The following is a 23095-nucleotide window of genomic DNA, read 5'->3' on the forward strand; positions in this document are numbered from 1 at the left end:
TCTTTACTGGTGGAATTATTTAGGCCTTGGCTTTGACTTTGCCTAGCTGTGTGCATGACAGGAGGTCAGAAAACAGACCATAAGGACTTGGATTATAGGTTAAGACCTGTAGACTATATTTTGTGGTTGAGGTGAAACTACTGAATATTTTAAGTAGGTAAAAACAGGAAAAACTTTATGAAGCCAATTGAATATTTTGGAGGAAAGTATTAGAGAAAATGTTATAGGCAGGATTATTACTTAGGTTAGAGATTCTCAAACTTTTCATCTCAGAAATCCTTTAACTTCCTCACAATTTTAAAAGATCCCAAACAGCTTTTATTTATGCAGTTTCTATCCATTGATACTTATAATTTTAAAAATTAAGGTTGAAGGGCACCTGAATGGCTCAGTGGGTTAAGTATCTGGCTCTGGATTTAGGCTCAGGTCATGATCTCCTCGTTTGTGGGTTCAAGCCTTGCTTTAGGCTCTTCATTGACAGTCTGGTGCCTACTTGGGACTCTCTCTGTCTCTGTCTCTCTCCCTTTCTCTCAAAATAAATAAATAAACCTAAAAATATTAAAATTGAGAAAAAATTTAAAAAATATATTTGCTTATGCGTTTATTAAAAAAGAATAGGTGCGCCTGGGTGGCTCAGTTGGTTAAGCATCCGACTTCGGCTCAGGTCATGATCTCATGGTTTGTGAGTTCAAGCCCCACATCGGGCTCTGTGCTGACAGCTCAGAGCCTGGAGCTTGCTTCGGTTTCTGTGTATCCCCCTCTTTCTGCCCCTCCCATGCTCATGCTCTGTCTCTCTCTAATAATAATAATTAAACGTTAAAAACTTTAAAAAAAAGAATAAACATGTTACATGTTAACATAAATATTTTTATGACAAATATATTTTCCAATACAAAAAAAATGGTGAGATAAGTGACTTTGTTCTACATTTTTGTGAATCTTATTAATGTCTAGCTTAATGAGAAGATGGTTGGATTTGCATATCTGCTTAAGTATTCAATCTGTTGCAGAATCGCAAATTATGTAGCCTCTGGAAAATGCCAGTGCATACTCATGGGAGGATGAGAATGAACAAGGCACACGATGACTTCATGCTTTTACAAAAATAGTTTTGACCTTGAGGAACCACTGAGAGGGTCTCCGGGACCCCCAAGAGTCCTTGACCACATTTTGAGGACCTGTGACTTCAGAGATGATTACCCTGGTCCACATGAGAAGTTAGAAAAACTAACGTGAGATCACAGCGGCAATGTGAGGTGAAAGCTAGAGGGCTGGAAGCTGTGAATGAAGATCAGCCATTCTAATTATTTTAGACAAGATTAAACCAAAGAGAGTTCAATCAAATTAAAAATTCTAGAAGACAAAATGCCAGGGGCAAAGGAGTAACAGTGATTGAAGCTTACCCCAGAATTTGAGTCTCCTCGTCTACAAGGAGAGTGGGGCAATGACATAAGAAGAAATAGAGAATAAGCACATTTTATAGTGAAAAATGCAATTTAATGGAACTTGACTTTGAGAACTAATGGAAAATAAGAAAGAATATGTGTTAATAGATAACAAGTAAAATGTCTGTAAGGGGAGAAAGAGTGGCATACAAGGGAAATTTCAGTAGAAAAGGGCTTGCAAAAGGACCCTAGTTGAATATTCAAAAATGTCACTCCACTTAAGCTAAGATATGGTTGCTCTGATGCCCGAAGTCCAAAGAACAGTAAAAGTGATGGGCAAAGCTCAGTGCAGCCAAGGGTCTCTCTTCTTAAGGTTTCTAAAAGAGACTTGATGGGACATAGGGGGATAAGGTCTTAAGATGAAAAACAAATCTTCAGAGTTCACTATGCAAGAAACCCTTTGCCTCCCGATGCACAGATCATTGGTATGCACTTTTGTTTCTGCATTTTATAATTCACTAACAAAAGAACTTCACAGAACATTCTAATTAATTCTTAAAGCCCTCCTCATTCTCTTCTTCTCTAGGAAAGCTGTCAACCATTAATATCTTTGAATTATACCCCAAAAGTTTGCATGTGAGTAGAAATAAACTTTGTATAAGGAAAATGTTGAAAATCCAAATTGTATCTGGTTATTTGTACTAACTATGTCTCATTTGGATAAACGTGTGCTTCCTGCCTCTAGGAAAAGATTGCAATAATCTTATTGAGATTATAGAAAATAAGAAACGAGAGCCAAGAAACTTATGTCCATATACCTCTCAGCCCTGCTTAACAGGAGAAAGGGAAATAGAAGCTCATGAAACAAAATCAAATGGCTGGCTAGAATAGCTGGACATTGAATCTGTTCTCCATTTATACACTGGAAACAATGAAAATTATTCTAGATAGCTGTCTTTTTTCTTAAACATCGTAATATTCACAATTACAAAACTTTTCCAAATAAGAGATAAAAGATAATCCATGAAACTCTTTGAAAACAACACCAATAATGATAATGATAGTGATAATGATAATGATAATACTACTACTACTAATAATAGGAGTATGTAATTTATACATTTTATAGTTGGTGGTGGACACTGGATCACTTGAATCTCCATGGCAAAGCTCTACCCAAGCTCTCCAAGCTCTTCCAAATATTGCATACTGATTACAAACAATTTCTCAAAAAAAGAAAAAGAAATGAGGCAGCAAATTCAGGGAAAATAGAACAAAAAAATCCAGGAGCCATAGCAATGAGAAAAAAGAACCATATATAGCCTAAAGTTGTTCAGTTAGTAATTTGACTACTGTTGTATATACCCAAAAGTCTTTTAATACTTTGGTTTGAATGCTAACAAATGGAAAAATAACTGTTCATATTATTCTTTTTCTTAACTTAAATGGTAAATTGTTCTTTATTCCCAAGAAAGAATGGTGGGAGAAAGATTAACATTTTTGAGTAGTGTCTTATCAAAGTAGTTAACATTTTGAGTAGTTACTGTCTTATCAAAAACTTACTACCTCTTTTTTTCTTGTAACATATCTGTATCCTCATCACAGTGTTGATCATGTAAGTGATATAATTTCCAGAATATACTGAAAGATTTGCTATGTGTACATGCGTAATTAATACTGATTTCAATCTCTTGAAAACAAACATACTAATGTGTCTTTTTAGGCTTTATTATGATACCATTGTTTTTCTCTCTCTGAACAAATAATGACCAACTAAAATATTTTTTCTGTCTCATATCCATGAACTCTTAGATTCTTGTTTAATAGAAGCAGAATGTGACTCCCAAACTATGATTATGCAAAATTCTGATGATACTAAATATTAAATATAACACTTGCTTTGCATTTTTCTCAAATTACATAACATTAATTGGATACAACTGTCATTTTCAAAGTTGGCAATGATTGCTTGTATCTTCATACTATTTTTACTAAGAAAATAAGCCTGGATTAATAAACAGTGGTGATATTTAGATCCTGTCTAAGTATTGTCAGAGTGCATAAGAAACACCTCTCTAAATAAAACCATTGTGACTGAGATGACCTTAGTATTTCTCTTAGCTTGACTAAATTTTAGACATGTTATTAGACCCTCGATTTCCCTTTTATTAGTACATTTGCTTTAGAAAACTTGCAATTGTAATTTTTTAAAATTTTTTAATGTTTATTTATTTTTGAGAGAAAAAGAGAGACAGAGCATGAGGAAGGGAGGAGCAGAGAGAGAGGGAGACACAGAAATTGAAGCAAGCTCCAGGCTCTGAGCTGTCAACACAGAGCGTGATGCGGGGCTCCAACCCACAAACTATGAGATCATGACCTGAGCCAAAGTTGACACTTTGACTGAGTCACCCAGGCGCCCCTAGAAAACTTGCAATTGTACATTCTTTCCCTGTTCCTTTGAAATATAAATTGTCTATACCGAGAAGTATCTTTCTCAGGACTGATGAAGCATCCTTTTGAAATGTAATCATCAAAGGACACAGTGCCACTATCTCCCAATCTCTATGGGAAGGTAGGAGCCTAACTTCAATAAGCAACAACTAGTAACACAGATGGCCTAATCACAGTGACTCGCACCCCATGCCCCAACCACCCTGTGTCCTCCAGTACCTTTCCACTAGCTAATCTCAGAGCTTTAAAATTCTTAGGCTTTTTGTTTCAGTGGTGTTGAGAGTTCAACTTCTCCTATTACAATGGACTTGAGCCCTATTGCAAGAGTCTTAAATAAAATCTTCCTTACCTGTTAAATTCTATTGGGTGCAAGTTTTCTTTGACAGCAAGAATATTTTACTCCATCTCAGGACATTCTGACAAAAGGAGGTGGTGTGCAGGGGATGGACTATAACTTATTTGCAACTTAATAGACCAAAGTAGCATCAGTTGCTGGTTAGTGTCAGAGATTAGTAGTTAATAGAGTAAAAGTTCTGAGATTTTGAGAGGTTATGTTTTATCTCCTTTATCTTGAGAGAGATGAGATTTAAAATTTATTTTTGAGGGGCAACCTGGGTGACTCAGTCGGCTAAGTGACCAACTCTTGATTTCGGCTCAGGTCACGATCTCACGGTTTGTGAGTTCAAGCCCCACATTGGACTCTGTGCTGACAATGAGGAGCCTGCTTGGGATTCTCTCCACTACTCTGACACTCATGCTGTCTCTGTCTCTCTCAAAATAAATAAATAAACATGGGACACCTGGGTGGCTCAGTCAGTTGAGGGTCTGACTTCAGCTTAGGTAGCGATCTCATGATTCGTGGGTTTGAGCCCCGCTTCAGGCTTTGTGCTGACAGCTCAGAGCCTGGAGCCTGCTTTGGGTTCTGTGTCTCCCTCTCTCTCTGCTCTTCCCTCACTCATGCTCTGTCTCTCTCTGTCTCAAAAATAAATGAACATTGAAAAAAAATTTTTTAAATAAATAAAATTTTTTAAATGAAAAAAAATTTTTTTGAAAAGTAGTTCACCCATTTACATGAGGTAAAATACAAAAATACATTCATGAGAAATGTATACATAATATAGATCCAGTTATCCAAAGGAAATACAGACAAGATGGTAGTCAAAACTCAACTCTGGATTTTGGTAAATTGTTTACATACAAGGCATAGTGGAATTTTTGCATTAAACATACCTTCCTTCTTTTCATCTTTTTTAGCTGTTGCTGAAATAAGATAAATAAAATCATGTTAAGACATAGTAAATGATCATTCTTCAGAATACTCCTGGGAATATGAGAAAGCATTCCATGTATTTATAAATTGAGTGGATATCTATGCACAAATTAATCCATCCAAATCTGCAATAAGAGAATAACCTGAAAATATTATTTCATATGAGTGTTTTTTAATAACTCAGATATAAGCATAAAACCAAAAAAGAATTAAAAAGTATGTCATAACATAGACAAGAAGTCAAATTAAGAAGTACAGTATATGTTTAGTATAAGTTCATCTTAGGTTTGACATTGTTGTATCTGAGAAAACCACAAACACTTCTAGAAGAATATGAATAGATCTATGCCCAAAATGAAAGTAATATTTTATAAATTATCTCTGCCTAACTACTAAGAAATTGTATACCAGTTTATTATACACATTTACAGTAGTTGTGTTTAAAAGGTACCATTTCAGCAAGGGGTAATGACAGTCCCACCCTCCTTTCAGCAAATGTATGCCACCTTTACACAGAAAAGGCATAGCACATTTTAATCATCTTTGAATTCTGACATCCTCTGTGGTGGATTTCATCTAATCCTGGATCATGAATCTAAATCTGGATCTAGGTTGTAACATGTGTTTGCTACCAAAAACACGTAGGGTTAGCTGGGGATTGCTCCAAATAGGATGACTCCTAGTTTTGTGTAAAGTTCATTCAGGAGCCAAACCCACTCAAAGAAGCCTTAGGTCACACAAGTTGAATCAGAGACTGTGCACATCTCCTTAAAGTAATCCTGCCTGAGTGAATTAGAATTTGGGGGACTGGTGCACCTCGGTGGCTCAGTGGTTTCAGTTCATGGTTCGGTGAAATTGAGCCCCAAGTGGGTTCCATGCTGACAGTGCAGAGCCTGCTTGAGATTTTCCCTCTCCATCTTTTTGCCCCCTCCAGTCTCTCTCAAAATAAACAAATAAACTAAAAAAAAAAAAAAAAAGAATTTGGGGGACCACTTAGAACCAACACGTAAGACTACTTTGGGTGTTTAGTCTGGGCTACGTTTACTAAAGCGTCTTCTCACTGGGGTTTCACAGTAGTCTTTTGAGGAAAGCAGCCCAGAGTAAGAAACCTACATTACAGACAGTAAATGGTTTGCACAGGCTCATACAGAAAACAACCAACAGGGGCGCCTGGGTGGCTCAGTCGGTTAAATAGCCGACTTCAGCTCAGGTCATGATCTCGCGGTCTGTGAGTTTGAGCCCGCGTCGGGCTCTGTGCTGATAGCTCGGAGCCTGGAGCCTACTTCTGTTTCTGTGTCTCCCTCTCTCTCTCTGCCCCTCCCCCATTCGCACTCTGTCTCTCTCTGCCTTTCAAAACTGAATAAATGTTTAAAAAAATAAAAAAAAAAAAGAAAACAACTAAGAGGTCTAAAAGTCAGGAACAAAAGACTGAAAGGGAATATCTTTAAATTTATTAATTTAATTTATTGTTATTTTGTTTTCTATTTTCTAAATGTCATTAAGCATTGTTACTTTTGTAGTAAAAAATTATTTTATAACCAAAATAATTCTACCTTGTAACATTTGTTCCTTTTAATAGGATTTTAACTGTAAGACACAAAATGTATAAAGGATCTACATTTATAATATTTTTTAAGTTAAAGCATCTGTCTATTCCAATGAGGATAGTAATGAGGATAGTAATGAAGACAACTACAAAGAATTGGAAGATATGAGCAACACCTGATAGATTTCAAAGCCATGAGGCATAATTTCAGCAAACCCTGTAGGTTTGACTCAGTAGATTTATTTGCTGTTAGTGCTTTACTTTATAAGTATGAATTTCCTCCAAAAAGCTTTATAACTTTCAAAATCATCCAATAAGTAAACATTTTGATTCTGGAATTCACTAATTTTTGTATTTTGCCTGGAATTTGTATAGTAAAGAAAAAAAGTGAAATGGATTTGTCCTTTAATTTACTGCAAGAGACATATTTTGCTTTTCTCCTATATAATTATCTTGACACTATTTCCCAATATTTGAGTCTCTAATAAGTTGGATCAAAGGATTTAGGTAGAGAGCTCTTTAAACAAAAGCAAAATAACACAAATTCACAAATTAAAAATTGCTGTCCAGGGGTGCCTAGGTGGCCCAGTCAGTTAAGTGTCTGATTCTTGGTTTCAGCTCAGGTCACAATCTCACAGTTCATGGGTTTGGGCCCCACATTGGGCTCTGCACTGTCAGTGCAGATTCTCTTCCTCCCTCTCTCTGTCCCTCCCCTACTTTCTCTCTCTCTCTCTCAAAATAAATAAATAAATTTTTTAAAAAATTTAAAAAATTGCTGTCCAGGGGCAGCTGGGTGGCTCAGTTGATTAAATGCTCAACTCTCGATTTCAGCTTAGGTTAGGATCTTGTGATTCATGAAATCAAGCCCCGCATCGTACTCCATGCTGATGGGGTGGAGCCTCCTTGGGAGTCTCTGTCTCTCTCTGTCTTTCTGTCCCTCCTCAGCTCATGCTCTCTCTCTCTCTCAAAAAAAAAAAAAAAATATATATATATATATATATATATATATATGAATAAAATATAAATTAAAACCATAAAAGTAGGGGCACCTGGTTGGCTCAGTTGGTTAAGTGTCCGACTCTTGGTTTTGGCTCAGGTCATGATCTTACAGTTTGTGGATTCAAGCCACAGGTCAGGCTTCATGCTGATGGCATGCAGCCAGCTTGGGATTTTCTCTCTCCCTCTCTTTCTGCCCCTCCCTAGCGCACTCTCTCTCTTTCTCTCAAAATAAATAAACTTTAAAGAAAAAAAATGCTGTCCAGAGAGTCCTGGGAGACACCCTGGCAAGAGAGTGGCCCTAAACTTCACCAGTTCAGCAATAAACACACTCGTTGAGGACAACCAATGCCACAAAAGGGACTGAGAACATGAATGCATTTTGAAAACCCGTTATCTCTTCTGAATTCTACAGAGAAGAAAAGCCCTCCAAAAATAGGCAAAATCTTTTGCAGATTTTTTTTTTAATTTCTAAAATAATCTAAGAAGAACAACGCATTCATATGCAAGTGCAGGCATGTGGGTACGTATATAAGTGTTCCTCTTTCCTACTTTCATATTCTTCAATAGTTTTGGTTTTAAACTCTACAGTAACAAGAGTTGAATGAAAAAGTTTGGCCTATTCCTTCATAGTTGACACTGGCTTTGCTTCTTGCCCTGTGTTCCTTAAAATGAGTGGCTTTTATTCACAGCCATCTGGAAAGCCATGTGGTCTGTCAAGCTGGATTCCACTCCAGAAGTTAATCCAAACCAGGCTCTCGGGATCCAGCTGCTTCCAGAACGGTTTTCTAACTTTTGTTCCATGTGTCCTACTGCAGACTCTCATTCAACTCGCCTAATTCTATTTCACTGGATTATGTGGCTCGATGACCCTGAATCTGCTGAGTAGACATGATTCTTCATTATTGGACTCTTTGTTTTCATATTCCAATGAGACTGCAATGGTTAACATTTTAGTTGTCTTGTTCTCTTTCTATTTTCTATCTACAATATATCAAAGACTTTTAATGTTTGCTTTAGAAATCCAAAGGGGAGAAAAAAGCCACTGGAAATAAGCTAACACAGATGAATATATGATGCGTATAGACTCATCTTTTTATTTTTTTAATTTTTTTTTCAACGTTTATTTATTTTTGGGACAGAGAGAGACAGGGCATGAACGGGGGAGGGGCAGAGAGAGAGGGAGACACAGAATCGGAAACAGGCTCCAGGCTCTGAGCCATCAGCCCCGAGCCTGACCCGGGGCTCGAACTCACGGACCGCGAGATCGTGACCTGGCTGAAGTCGGACGCTCAACCGACTGCGCCACCCAGGCGCCCCTATAGACTCATCTTTTAAGGTGATTTCTGTTATAACTTCTGTCCTTCCTTGAGCATTTCATTGTCAGCAGGTGTCTGCCCAACCATTGCATCTGCCTAATTTTAAAAAATTCCTATTTTTCTTCTCACTTTTCCATTTTAGTCTAATTCCATTTCTTCAACACAATTTATTATGTAATGTCTATGAATCAGATTGATCTCCCACCTAGTTCTTACGGGCTATACAGAAAATTCACTGCGTGGATGACCCTCCATCTGCTCAGCATAAATCCACCGAAAAATGAATCCTCATCTTCTCCCTTAAGTTAGTTCCTTTCCCCGGGATTTATTTTTTTTATTTTTTTAATGATCATTCATTTTTGAGAGAGAGAGAGAGAGAGAGAGAGAGAGAGAAAGAGAGAGAGAGAGAGAGAGAGAGAGAGAGAGACAAAACACGAGTGGGTGAGGGGCCCAGAGACAGGGAGACACAAAATTTCAAGCAGGCTCCATGCTCTAAGATGTCAGCACAGAGCCCGACCCGGGGCTTAGACACACCAACTGTGAGATCATGACTTGAGCAGAAGTCAGACTCCTAACCAACTGAGCCACCCAGGTGCCCTCCCTGGGACTTATTTTTGACAATTAAATCATCCTATTCACCCAGCCTTAAAAGCTCAGTACTGTTTTAATCTTCTCTTGTTTCATTGTGTATCTTCTATCAATTAGCGTTTTTTCAAAATATCCAACTTAGTTGCAGCTTTCCGAAGTCACTGACACCGTCATAGTTGAGGTTGTCTCATAACTTGATAATGACAATAACCTTTCACAATTATCACTAACTCTTTATTTAAAGCCATCTACACTAGCAATGCTTTTTTACTGCCAGTTTATTCTTTAGTCATGCTCCAAGCCCACATGAAGTCATCCTCTCCTCATCCATTAAGAATCCCTCAACCCAACTCACTAAAAATCACTTTGTCTTAACTAATATGACATTTATTATCTCTACAAGTCAATTCAGCATTACATGATATTCTATTTATGTTATTATTTCAATTTCTTGTATCTCCAACTTATAATCTATAGTACAGAGTCATTTTTTTCATATTCTTCTCAGTGTCTCAAAACTTTCTTAAATTTTTTAATATACTTCTAAAAAATGTGTGATAAATATTAATAATAGAGCAAAATATTTACATATTTACACACAGCTTATATAAAACTAGATATTAAATATTCCCTTTGTAAAAAAAGTTTAAAAAATAAATAAATGAAGAGATATATTCTAGTCTTTTACCACAATATAAGCATCATTATCAATTTTGTCACTTTATACTTCAAAAATATCAGGGTGCCTGGGTGGCTCAGTCAGTTAAGTGTCCAACTTCGGCTCAGATCATGATCTCACGGTTTGTGGGTCTGAGCCCCGCATCAGGCCCTGTGCTGACAGCTCGGAGCCTGGAGCCTGCTTCAGATTCTGTATCTCCCCCTCTCTCTGTCCTTCCCCACTCACTCTCTCATTTTCGCTCTCTGTCTCTCAAAAATAAATAAACATTAAAAAAAAGATATTGTTTACTTCAAAAATATCAGCTTCTGCTAGAGCAATACTGCCAATTGTGCTTAAGCTCTGTCTTCTAATAAAGTATATGCAAATATTAATTATTTCTATGCATGATTAATAATATGACTATGGTATTATAAAACCTAAGAAAGATCTATGGAAGATGTGCACAACACAAGTGACATTTATTCCTGCTTGAAGTGTCCCTCTTTTTATGTGTCATTGCCATTCTAGTGAACAGTGCTTTGTGCACTATGTTTAATCAACACACTTATCTAATTTCTTAAAAGAATGGCTCTAACAAGACTTTGAAACTCCACGGTATTAAAGACTCAACAGTAAGTCTTTTATTCCAAAAGAATAATTTCTGAGGCTTCCTTGTCCAGCATAGTTGGAATGCAAAAATGAAGAGCCCAAGATCTGAAGCTCAAATTTGAAGCAAGTTTCCAGATATCTCTGCAATTTCCTCCCCTTGAATTCCTCTAATATGAGACTAAAGCAGCATTAAACTCTTGCCTCAAGTGGCAGTTCCATACCACGAAGTCCTCAGAAGCTTCAATCAAAGCAGAAGTGTCCCAGGGCAAGTGTTTTTTTGTTTGTTTGTTTGGTTGGTTGGTTTTGCTTTTTTTTTTTTTTTTTTTTTGTTGCTGTTGTTGTTTTGTTTTTAATGATAACATCTATATATTAACCATGATACTTGAGGACCTGACTCCGAGTTGCATTTTCATGAATAAAAACCAAAAGTGATAATATTTGTCCTTTCTGCCTCCCGTAATATTTGTTATACTGTCTATTAAAATTCTCCTAAAGAAGATTCTGTTTTCTTAAACAAAGAAATGATCAAATGATGATCAAATGAAAATTAAAAATTAGTATTATAGCTCCTAGCCCTCTTAGTATACATTACTTATAAATAACATCATTGGGTCAGTGGAATGGAATGCAGTCAACCCATGTAACCAGTATTTACCAGGATGATTCTGCACATAGTTGGGTCCAGGATTAAATGCAACCATGTTATATGTCATATGCTGAGGAGTCTGCTACAAAGGCCTTCTTCCCAGAAACAAATGTAATACCACCTAAATGCATATCCTTTATTGCTTGATATTGTATAATATAGTGGGCAAGAAAGTAAAGATTTTCTCTATTGGAGTGGAGTGGTGGGATGGGTTAACAAGGTGATGGGGATTAAGGAGTACACTTGTCATGATGAGCTCTGGGTGATGTATGGAACTGTTGAATCACTGTATTGTACACCAGAAACCAATATAACACTGGATGTCAACTAACAAATTAAAATAAAAACTTAAAAAGTAAAAAAATATTCTCTATTAAACATTTTACCCCTTTTCCCCCCTAAATTCTGCAAAGTTTTCGTAGATGACAAAAGGCAGAATACTTGTGTCCTTCCCTTATACTTACATCATATTACTCCTCATGGTTTAAGAATAATGGTCACATAATTCATATTCCAGTCTGTTGACTTGGAGTTACAAGATTTAGAATAGCTTTCTCAAAGGATGTGATTTTGGATGATGGTTAAAAAATAACTTTATAGAAAAATTGTTTAAAAGAAGTATCTTTCCCAAACTGATGCTTTAAAGAATCAGTATGTTTTTAAAGATCTCTTAAAGGAAACCACTTCTGATGACTCCAAAATATTTGTAAGTGATGGAACTGATTTTCTCACATGGCTCCTAAAAACTAGGGAGATTACTTTGCAGTCATATCCAGAACCCAATTTCTGCAATATTGATATAGATGAAATAATATTAACTTAATAACATTCTGACTAAGTTTTCTAATTTGACACAAGTTACACAAAGGAAACATTGGAATAATTATATTTATTTGCAAATCTCTACCAATCTTTCTATCATCTATCAATATATGGCTTATTTTTAGAAACATAACTAAAACTGACATGACTGAAACTTGGAGTCAACATACTAACTCTTGGGTCCTTTATGGTTCCTCCAAGTACTAAAAATAAAATACTTGAAATGTGTATTTTAATGCAACAATATTTTCTGTAATAACCCAGCAGATGGTGCTATTCTGCAATAAACAGCTTTTGCTTTGTTTAAAGTGCTGTGTACTTTCTAAAAAGAAAGAAATAGAATGTTTGAAGTGTTTTATTGCTTACCTTGTGCTGCAACTTTTGTAGTCCCTTGTTTGGTTTCAGGAGCTTTCCCTGGCTCTTATAAAGAAAAAGAAAAATAAATTACCATGGCGATCTATTTCCGAAAGATATTTAACCCCCCAAAAGGGGGAGAGTAGAAAATCAAAAACAGACATAAAAAACATTGCCCTTGGCACTCGGAATTTTTGTTATGAAATGAATACAATTGTTAGAGGGATCATTAAGAATTAAGCTTATTGAGACCAAAAAAAAAAAAAAAAAGTTTCCCAAAACTGCCTTATTGTTGTCTGGCCATGGCACACTTCGCATTTGTTTGCCACCTGAATCTGAAAATCTCAGAATTCTTTGTAAACTATTTCTGTATTATCAGTGCTTTGAAATGGACGGAACAGGTAGACATAAAGAGTTTCATAGAAGTTCACTGAGTGACTAATATGTGGATAAAGTCCAGAACTTCCAATATGCACTACCAGTCCGACTCAAGATGCCATTCCCTGTACCGCTGGCATGCCCGCCACGACTCCACTATTCATGAGGTCCCGGGTGACAGTATGCATTGTGACGGAATAAGAAAACTTCATTCTGAATCTTTCTTCTTTCTTGTCTTAGGTTTCTGATTTTTTCAGAATTTTCTCTTTAAAGAAACAGGATACAAAAACACATATGATAACTACTTAATTATTTAATTAGCATGAAAAGTAAAGGGGAAATAAAGATTATAAATAGAAATGCTTATTTCCCATTTTACTCAATAATGATTTCATAATTATCTTCTGTAAGTTTTTGATAATTAAATTATCATTTAATAATATGGGAATGAAGATTTGGTCATTTGTTATAGATGTTGATCTTTATTCATTCATTCATCATGTGCTTACTTAGGACCTATTATGTGTATACATTAAGCAATGTGTAAATGTGGTAGCTAATACATATATATATATATATATATATATATATATACACACACACATATATATACATATATATTCAATCTTTCATTTAATCATCAACTGTTGATTACAGCTTATTTAATATTACACTGTTAGAGTTATAAGATTATGTCAGAATAACTTGCAAAGAATCAAAGTTTCCATGTTTTTCTGGGCAAACAAAAGACGTTTAATTTCTAACTTATGCTTCACCTCTTGTTGGTGGGTTAATTATTCATTTATATCATAATTTTCAGGATTATGAAAATGCCAATTTTTATTCTGCATTTTATAAAAGAAATCTTATTTGACTCACATATAATTTTTATTATTACCCTATTTATCATTCTGAGAAAATATCTTTTGCCAAATTAAATTGATTTGATTTTACCTATAATCTCATTATTATTAATTGTCATTTTTTTTCTTGAGGAAAAATCCATGCCAGCTTCATGCTAGTGCTATTTTTGTCACACCTAGGATAAATCACCTCAATACTTAGCCAAGATTTATATACAGATATTGAATTTTTAAGTATTCCTCTAACCTTACCTAACCTTCCTCTAACCTAAGTGACTAGCTTTTAGTAGCCACTTAATAAATATTGGTAAATGAAAAAATAGATGAAAGGATGAAAGAATAGGTCCAAAAGATCATCAGAAGTACCCTAGCCTGCTATGGTGTTTCCTTCTTTAAAGATCTTAACATAGCAGAGAATTGTAAGGTAGTTCCTAATTTTTAAAAAGAAGATTTAAAAATTGTGGTCAGTATAGTACTTTAGAATTTTAACAGCTGATTTTCCTATCTTCTCTTTTTCCTTTATGTTCTCTCAGATCACTGCTCCTAAAAGATCCCTACACACCTAAGTCTATTGGAATACTCCATACACCCAACTGTGAATTATGGGGAACTTTTCTTAGGGTTCTATTACTTCTCCTGTTGATCATTCGTTACTCTGTCATCTGCTTTCTCCCTCAGTGGGCAGGGATCAGATCATGCCCCTGACCATTCAGCATTTTCCATTTGAGTATCCTGACAGGTGACAGACTCTTAAGAGTCACATCTTCACTAACCTTACCAGGTATCAGACTGTGTGCACATTGAGTGAGCATGTTTTAAGGGTTCGTATCCTATGGGCTCTTCTTTCTGTTCCCTCTTCCCCACTCCCTAAAAATCCATCAATCTGCTAATGCACAGTGATGCATTAAAGATACTGTTCCCAGGGATGCTTAGGTGGCTCAGTAGGTTGAACATCTAACTCTTGATTTTGGCTCAGGTCATGATCCCAGGGTCATGAGATCAAGTTAAAGGTGGAGCCTGCTTGAGATTCTGTCCGATTCCCCCCAAATCCTCCCCACTTCTTCCCACCCCTCACACACACATTCTCTCTTTCTAAGATAAAATTTAAAAAAATTAAAAAATGATACTGTTCACAGATAAAAGGTGTTATTTCAAAGGGGTCATTCTACAGACAATGTCCACCCACAAAGGAATAACTTTAATGGAGCTAATTCTCAAGTCTGTGGCAGTAAAATATTATTTATCACTCCTAATTCCATTTACTCTTTCTCTGATCTCAAGCTTTTAAGTCAGTTTATATTGATTCACAACTATTATATTAACTACATCCTAGTAGAAATTAAAAGTTTAAAACCAAATGCTTTCCAACAAGTCTGCCAACTTGCATCTACCTGACATCAGCCTCAAATCTATTGAGAACATATGCACAGGTGATCGGATTTGATATCTGCTTGTGTACAGCATTTCAGTTTTCAAAACCACAAGTCTTTAAGGAAGCAGTTAACTCTGAGACAATAAATGCACAGCATTAAACCCACACCAAAAATCGCATAAGACTGAAAACACATCAAATCCATAAAATCTTTATTATAAATAATATTTCTGGATTTTATCACTGCCATCTGCAAAAGGAACTTTTTATTTGGAAAAAGTTCAAATATATATAAAACTAAAGAAGAAAGTATAATGAGCTCCATGTTCTTAGCACCCATTTAATAATTATCAAGTGATGGCCAGTCTTATTTTCTCTGTATCACTCGCTATCTCCTCTACATGGATCCCAAATGAAAATTTTATTATAGCAAATGATTTCATCATTCTCTAGCTTTTATTTGATAATTTTTATAGTTATGTGTTTTAAATAAAATACGATGATTTAAATTAAAACATCAGATGATAGGAAAATTAATGAAAACTTGTAATACTGAAATTGATAAGGAGACAGGATAGACCCAGATTAATGTGCCAGTATAATTTACTTGGAATGTTTTAGCAGAAAATCATCAGAGAAGTTAGTAAGTTAGTATTTTTAGGTTCCTGAAACGTGTTTATATAAACAAATTGTCATGAATCAGATAAGACTCATGGAACAGTCCAATTTACAAAATTGAAAAAATATTATGATTCTGCAAATATTTTGTTAAGGAATCAATTTTCACACACAAGTTTAAATATTACTTTAATATCATGAACTTTTCATCGAACTCTTCGTCTATAGGACTCTGTTTATACTGACTTCTTTTATTGTTTTCTTTCTTTTTTAAATGTTTACTTTTTTTTGAGAGAGAGAGGGAGAGAGAGACAGAACACAAGGCGGGGAGGAGTACAGAGAGAGGGAGACAAAGAATCTGAAGCAGGTTCCAGGCTCTGAGTTGTCAGCACAGAGCCAGACACAGGGTTGAAACAAGTGAAACGCGAGATCACAACCTGAGTCAAAGTCAGACTCTTAACCAACTGAGCCACCCAGGCACCCCTATACTGATTTCTTTTAAAAAATTTTTTTTCAACGTTTATTTATTTTTGGGACAGAGAGAGACAGAGCATGAACGGGGGAGGGGCAGAGAGAGAGGGAGACACAGAATCGGAAACAGGCTCCAGGCTCTGAGCCATCAGCCCAGAGCCCGACGCGGGGCTCGAACTCACGGACCGCGAGATCGTGACCTGGCTGAAGTCGGACGCTTAACCGACTGCGCCACCCAGGCGCCCCTCTAATTGACTAGTTTTAAATGAGACATTTAACTTAGGAATCTGGGGGTGCCTGGGTGGCTCAGTCACTTAAGTGTCCATCTGGCTTTTGATTTCAGCTCAAGTCATGATCTCACCGTTCCTGGGATCAAGCCCCATGCAGAGCCTGCTTGGGATTCTCTCTCCCTCTCTCTCTGGCCCTCTGTGCTCTCTCTCTCTCTCTCTTCTCTCTCTCTCATTCTCTCTCTCTCAAAATAAAAACAAAACAAAACAGGAATCTGTTTCAGTTTTAAGATGATAAAAACTAATTCAACCTTTTTTGCTCTTTGATCATTTATCATGCTATATGCAGAAAATGTTTTAATTCTAAATTTCAGAACTTCATTTTCACTATATAATAATGTGATCCTGTGGTAGCGCTCCTCCGTAAGTAATGTGGTGAAAACCTTAAGGCAAGGGAAGGGAACCTGGTTATGTGCCCGTGGGTGACAGTCCTCAAGACTCTGTAACATAGATGGCCCATTCAGGCTGTGTGTTACCATATATGGGCGACAAAGGAGCAAAAATTGTACAAAGGCCACACACCGCTGTGCTGGGGGCTCAGTTTTTCAGGTAGGAACCCACTGAGTGAGTCCTGCTACAATCCTGGCAGCAATTTGGAATTTTTTAGAATTTCACTATTTGAAACAAATCAACAACAATTTGCATGGGTTTGGAAATTTAGGAATTCTGTTTAAAGGCATGACATGAACCAAACATTTCTTTAGGCCTTAAATTATGAATCAATTTTCTTTCATTAATTTTCAAAAAAAACCAGAAACATATTTTCAAGGCCATGTCTTGCTAATTTTAGTACTGCAGGATATTTAGATTGCTATTAGGTGAGAAAACTAAACAGAAAAGTTGAATAAGTTTTCTATAAACCAGGAAAGAAAGAAATATTTACTGGTTCAGCAGCCAGACTTTGAGCCAGCAATATGAGCCCTCTTTGATTCCTCAAAAAGCATGCATCCTCTTTTGAAAAAGATTCTAGACACTGATGAGAAATCATCCTTCAATCTAGTGAACTGCTAAATTAAGCCCTAAATTTTGTTTTCTATTCTTATAAAATATAATATTTTTAGATGTAGATATTCCCGAAATAGAGAAAGGTTAACATTTAAACTAAAAGTTACTCTATGCTTAAAAGCTCTTAAAATGAGCCTCTTGTACTTCATAGCTCTAGGGAAGCATATTTCAGAGACATTGCTTCATCTGAGTATGACAATTACCCTATTGAGATGAGATTAATCATGAAGCAGCCTTCGGCCATCCTGTCTGACCAAGGGGACAGAAACCTGAAAGGAGGGCCTATTTGCTGCCAGATATGCAAATTGCAAAAGGTGCACAATGCAGAAACATGAATAATTTATCAAAATAATCTGTTATTGCTAGAGGTTAAAAATCTAAATAAACTGGCAGCATCATTTACAATAGGTAGCATAATTTAGCTTTTCTTTTCCCCCCAGGAAATTTTTATTTCATCAAGCAATGTATTTTGTTTTAGACTCAAAGTGGCCTTTAACTTAATACCTTAGCATTATAGAGTTTAATTCAGAAAAAAAAAGATTATTCAATGTCTGATAAAATATTCCCTTGATTTTTTCTTAATCTTTAAGAAAACATATCTTTTCCATCAAAACCATTCTAAGTATTTCTTAACTTGAAAAGAAAGAGCTTTGATGTTTTAATTAAATTTAAGTCAGCTTCTACCTATAGTTTCTACACATGGAACCAGCTTTTCCTTATATTATTTGGACAGAATTAAGTACAGGAAAAAATCTTGAAATTCAGTCAGAGTATTTACCATTGGAGTAATGTACATTCCCCTCTCATGGCATCCATCTGGCTGTCTGGATAGATGTGGTAAAGATGAAAGAATTCTTAAGCATTAACAATTCAGAATTTCAAGTTGAAGCCCAAGGTATTAATTTATTTAAATGACTAAAAGAAGGAAAATTTTTAGAATGAAAATAAAAGTTATTAACGAGACACAGATTATTTAGCCTTCTATTCTATTATATATACATATATATACATATATGTATATATAATAGAATATATTCTATATATGAAGTTACATTCTTGGAAATGCCAAATAGAGAGATACCTGTCTTACAGGAGTCCTAAATAGATCTGCCAAAAGCAAAGATAGCCCCAGCTGATCACTCCTGGTCCCTTTCTACCTTCTACACCACCTTTCTAATTTCAATAACTGTGAACACAGATAAGAGTATTTGAAAATTTTGCCCATATTATATTTTATATAGGCATTTAATTATGCTTATAACATGATATTATGTTTCAATAGCAATTTTTTTTATTATTTATTTCTTTTTATTATTGAGGTTTACATTGGTAGTCCTCCCTTATCATTAAATAATTATTCCCTTTGGTAAAATTTTAAAAGCAAGCATTCTGACCACCAAACTGGACTGATTCTCTTAGGAGAAGCCTACCCTTCCTAGTACACTTAGGACTCAAGTAGATATTTAATGTTTTCATTGAAATAAATGTTATAGTTTTAGAAAATTATTGCTTTCCCGATAGAAATTATTTAAATTTTTAAAAAAATGTTTATGTATTTTTGAGGCAGAGAGAGACAGAGCATGAGCAGGGGAGGGGCAGAGAAAGAGCGAGACACAGAATCCAAAGCAGGCTCCAGGCTCTGAGCTGTCAGCACAGAGCCAGACGCAGGGCTCAAACCCACAAACCACAAGATCATAAGCTGAAGTCGGACGCTTAACTGACTGAGCCGCCCAGGCGTCCCTCCCGATAGAAATTATTTATTTGTTTAGTAAGGATTACTTTAGATTCTTCATGAAAAATATAACAAAATATTTTTTAAGAAGTCAGTTTATTTGAGAATATAAGCTACTTCAATACACACACACACACACACACACACACACACACAAACACAATGAAAACAATTTCTAACTGTTCAGCCACATTTTCCAGTTAAAATTTCAATCTTAAAAATTAATGAGGTACTGGTAAATCCTCTAGCTCATAACATACACATAGAATGGGGGAGTGGTTTCCTCATTAAATGATACCATATACCAGAACCATCTAATTCAGCCCCTAAAAAAGTACCAGTCCCTATTGTTCTAACATTAGTAAACAGTGTCTGTGAATATTATCATTCTGTTTTTCACTTTTCTAGAAAACAAGAAACACACACCCTTTTTGTCTAATTACCCAATTTGGAAATGTTATGTAAACAAACAATTGTAAGTGTAAATGTAACTGTACAAAAAAATAAAATAATAAGCATAGTGAAGGAAAAACTGAGAGTGAAGACTGCTTTATTCTTATTTGTGTCATCAATCTCTAACAGAGTGCTTGGCACTGAGAAGGCATTCAGTAAATGTTTTTGCATGAATAAATGAATAATGATAAGGAGACAAGGTGTTTGAAAAATCATTGTTATATACCTGAAAATTGTAAAGCAAATGGATAGCAATTATCTTCATAAAATTGCTCAGACTCATTGAGTCTTTTTTTTCTGTACAGTACTGTAGATGTCAAAATCTGAAGATGTTATTCAAAGAAAATCTAAGTTTCTTGTAAAAATAGCAAGGTTTAGAAAATGTAGATTTATTACACTGATAAGTTAGAAAGATTTCCAAAAAGAAGGAGTCCTTAATAAAGTGTCCTAAATAAAGCAATCTGAGGAAGAATTCAGAGGTATATTTTTAAGCAAACACTTTCTGCTAAATTTTGTTCCTGGGTTGAACAGAGTTTAGGGAATGAACTACACCCAATGATATTAAATGTGAAAAAATTTCTCCAAATAATCACTGAGGTCCATCACTCATTCTTTATTCAATATTTGTTGTTTGTGTGTTTACTATGAACAAGGCACCATAGTATCTAAATATAAGAACTAGTTTCACCCATTAGGAGCACTATATGAAAAATGCTAAGTAAATAGTATAGTATTCTGAGTCTTAGTATTGGCAATTTTTAAGGAGGCAGAAGATAGAGAAGTCTTGAAGGAGAATGTAGAGCCACAAGCGGGGTGAGGGAAGGAAAGGTGCAAAGTGAGATTATTGATCAATCTGGCTGGGGCAGAAGAATATTGTTGGTGTTAGTGAGAAGTGAAAATAAAAATTTTTAAATTGTTTGAAACTGAATTATGGTCAAAATAATTCACTTGAAATCTCAGTAATCAAAATGTGCTTTTTTTCTTAGAACATTAAGAGCCATTGCATTTTTGATAAAGGGAATTGCACAGCAATGTTTTAAAGAGATGATTGTTAGGAGAAAGGGTATAACCTGGTAGAAGCCAGGTAAACTGAATACTCTATTTTTAAGATGACAATGTCTAGACTGTGCAAGTGTTTGTGGAAACAGAAAGAAAACCGTTAGTTAGACATTTAAAAGAAGATATTAAGTATTTTTATATTTGTTTGACACGTACAGAAGAGGAAAATGAAGGCTGTTTACTCAAGTATGACAAGTTTGGGGCCTGATAAACAGAATTGTTTTTAACATAATTTAATTAAAGTTTACAATGCATGTTGAGTTTGAGACAATGTTGGAACTTCAAGTGAAAATACTGAGTGGTCATTGGGAGGAAAATATGGCCCCTGAAGAGATAGGAAATTCTAAAGTCATATGGAATATGGAGTTGTGAATTAAAATTACAAGAATGAAATTTTCAGTTTTTTCCAAGGGTTAAACACAAAGCCTCAAGTTGCCTTTCCATTGAGAACAATATTGGCTAGTAAGGTATCAATAAGGTTTCAAAAAGGTCAAAGAAAGAGGATGCTGGAAAAAGGAGGAAATAAACCTTAGAATTAAGAAAAAAGAGAGAGAGAATTTGTTTTGTTATCTAGATAGATAGTCCCTGGCAACATTTGTGAATATGAATCTGGATGCAGATAGAAGAAAGCCTATTTTGGGGGCTGGTCTCAGCCAATCAACAACCAATGTGTGGCTAGACTGAGCTTTGTGGTTCTTATTATGATTGCAAGTTGCCTTTAGCAAGAACCATCAGGGAACTTTGAAAACAAAAGTTCTGGAAATCACACACCATATCTGGGGCCACACAGTGAGGTCACAGGGGAGAGGAGAGAATGAGAGAGAGAGAGGGAGGGAGAGAGCGAACAGGCCTGGGATTTTTGCTTTTATTGTGTCAACATGGATGGACCTGGAGGAAATTATGCTAGGTTAAATAAATCAGACAGAGAAAGACAAATACGGCATGATTTCATTTATATGTGGAATCAATAAAACAAAATAAATGAAAAAATTCATAGATACTGAGAATGGAATGGTGGTTGCTAGATGCGAGGGGCAATTAAAGGATGGGGCAACAGGTGAAGGGGCTCAAGAGGTACAAACATTGAACTACAAAATAAGTTATGGGGATGTAATGAACAGCAGGGTGATTATAGTCAATAATATTGCATCACACACTTGAGGGTTGCAAAGAAAGTAAATCCCAAAAGTACCCATCACAAGGAAAAAAAAACCCTGTAATTTGGTGTGGTGATGGCCGGTAACTAGACTTACTGTGATGATCATTTTGCACTGTATATAAATACCAAATCATTATGTTGTATACCTGAAACATAATGTATGTCAATTATATCTCAATAAAAAAATCCATTAATCATAGAGTTAATCTTTTGCAAGCATAGTCTTGTTTTAAACAGTAGATAAGGATTCCTTTTTCTCCACATCCTAGTTGATACTTGCTAATTCTTAGGGCACCTGGGGGGCTCAGTTGGTTGAGCGACCAACCCTTGATTTCAGTTCAGGTCATGATCCAGGGCCATAGGATCGAGCTCTGCATCAGGTTCAGTGCTGGGCACGGAACCTGCTTAAAATTCTCTCTCTCTCTCTCTCTCTCTCTCTCTCTCCCTCTGCTGCTCTCCCCACTCATGTTCTTTCTCTCTTTCTTTCTCTAAAATAGAAAGATAAAGAAATAAAATAAAAATACTTGTTCACTCGTGTCTTTTTGATAATAGCTATTCTAGAAAGTGTGAGGTTACATCTCATTGTTGTTTTGATTTTTGTTTCCCTAATGATTGGTGATGTTTAACATCTTTTCGTTTGTGTGTTTTGAGTTTGAACTTGTTCCAAAACTAACTTTTTATTCCCCTTACATTTTATGTTTTGTTTTTTTTTCTTTTTTTTCACATTTTATATTTTTGTTTTCACATTTTATGCTTTTATGTTGCGTTTCTTACTTGTACTGTTTTTGTCTTTTAACGTTTACACTTTCTTTACAAGCAATCTACTACCTTTACTATATATTTACCTTTACTAGTAAGATTTATAATTCCATATGTTTTCTTGTTACTTATTAGTGTCCTTTGTTTCCAGCTTAAAGAAGTCCCTTGAACATCTCTTGTAAGGCCAGTTTTGTGATGTTGAACTCCTTTAGCTTTTGCTGATCTGGAAAACTCTTATCTCTCCTTCAGATTTGAATGACAACTGTGCTGGTTGAATATTCTTTATTAGAATTTG

General features: G+C 35.5%; 1 protein-coding gene across 2 annotated transcripts in view; it reads right to left on the reverse strand.

Annotated features, from left to right (window-relative positions):
• The window catches only part of TRDN (triadin), a 389767-nt gene that overhangs the window by 148900 nt on the left and 217772 nt on the right, over nt 1-23095 (reverse strand). Inside the window, exons 13-14 of one of the 2 annotated variants that reach the window (XM_045499455.1) lie at nt 12657-12710; nt 5067-5096 (exon numbers count right to left, since the gene is read on the reverse strand). In XM_045499455.1, coding sequence (XP_045355411.1) covers nt 5067-5096; nt 12657-12710 — 84 coding nt within the window. Of the gene's footprint in view, nt 1-5066; nt 5097-12656; nt 12714-23095 lie in introns of those variants that run through there. The other variant, XM_045499454.1, reaches the window with a different exon arrangement.

The sequence above is a fragment of the Leopardus geoffroyi genome, chromosome B2 (genome assembly GCF_018350155.1).
Source record: "Leopardus geoffroyi isolate Oge1 chromosome B2, O.geoffroyi_Oge1_pat1.0, whole genome shotgun sequence".
Classification (NCBI taxonomy): domain Eukaryota; kingdom Metazoa; phylum Chordata; class Mammalia; order Carnivora; family Felidae; genus Leopardus; species Leopardus geoffroyi.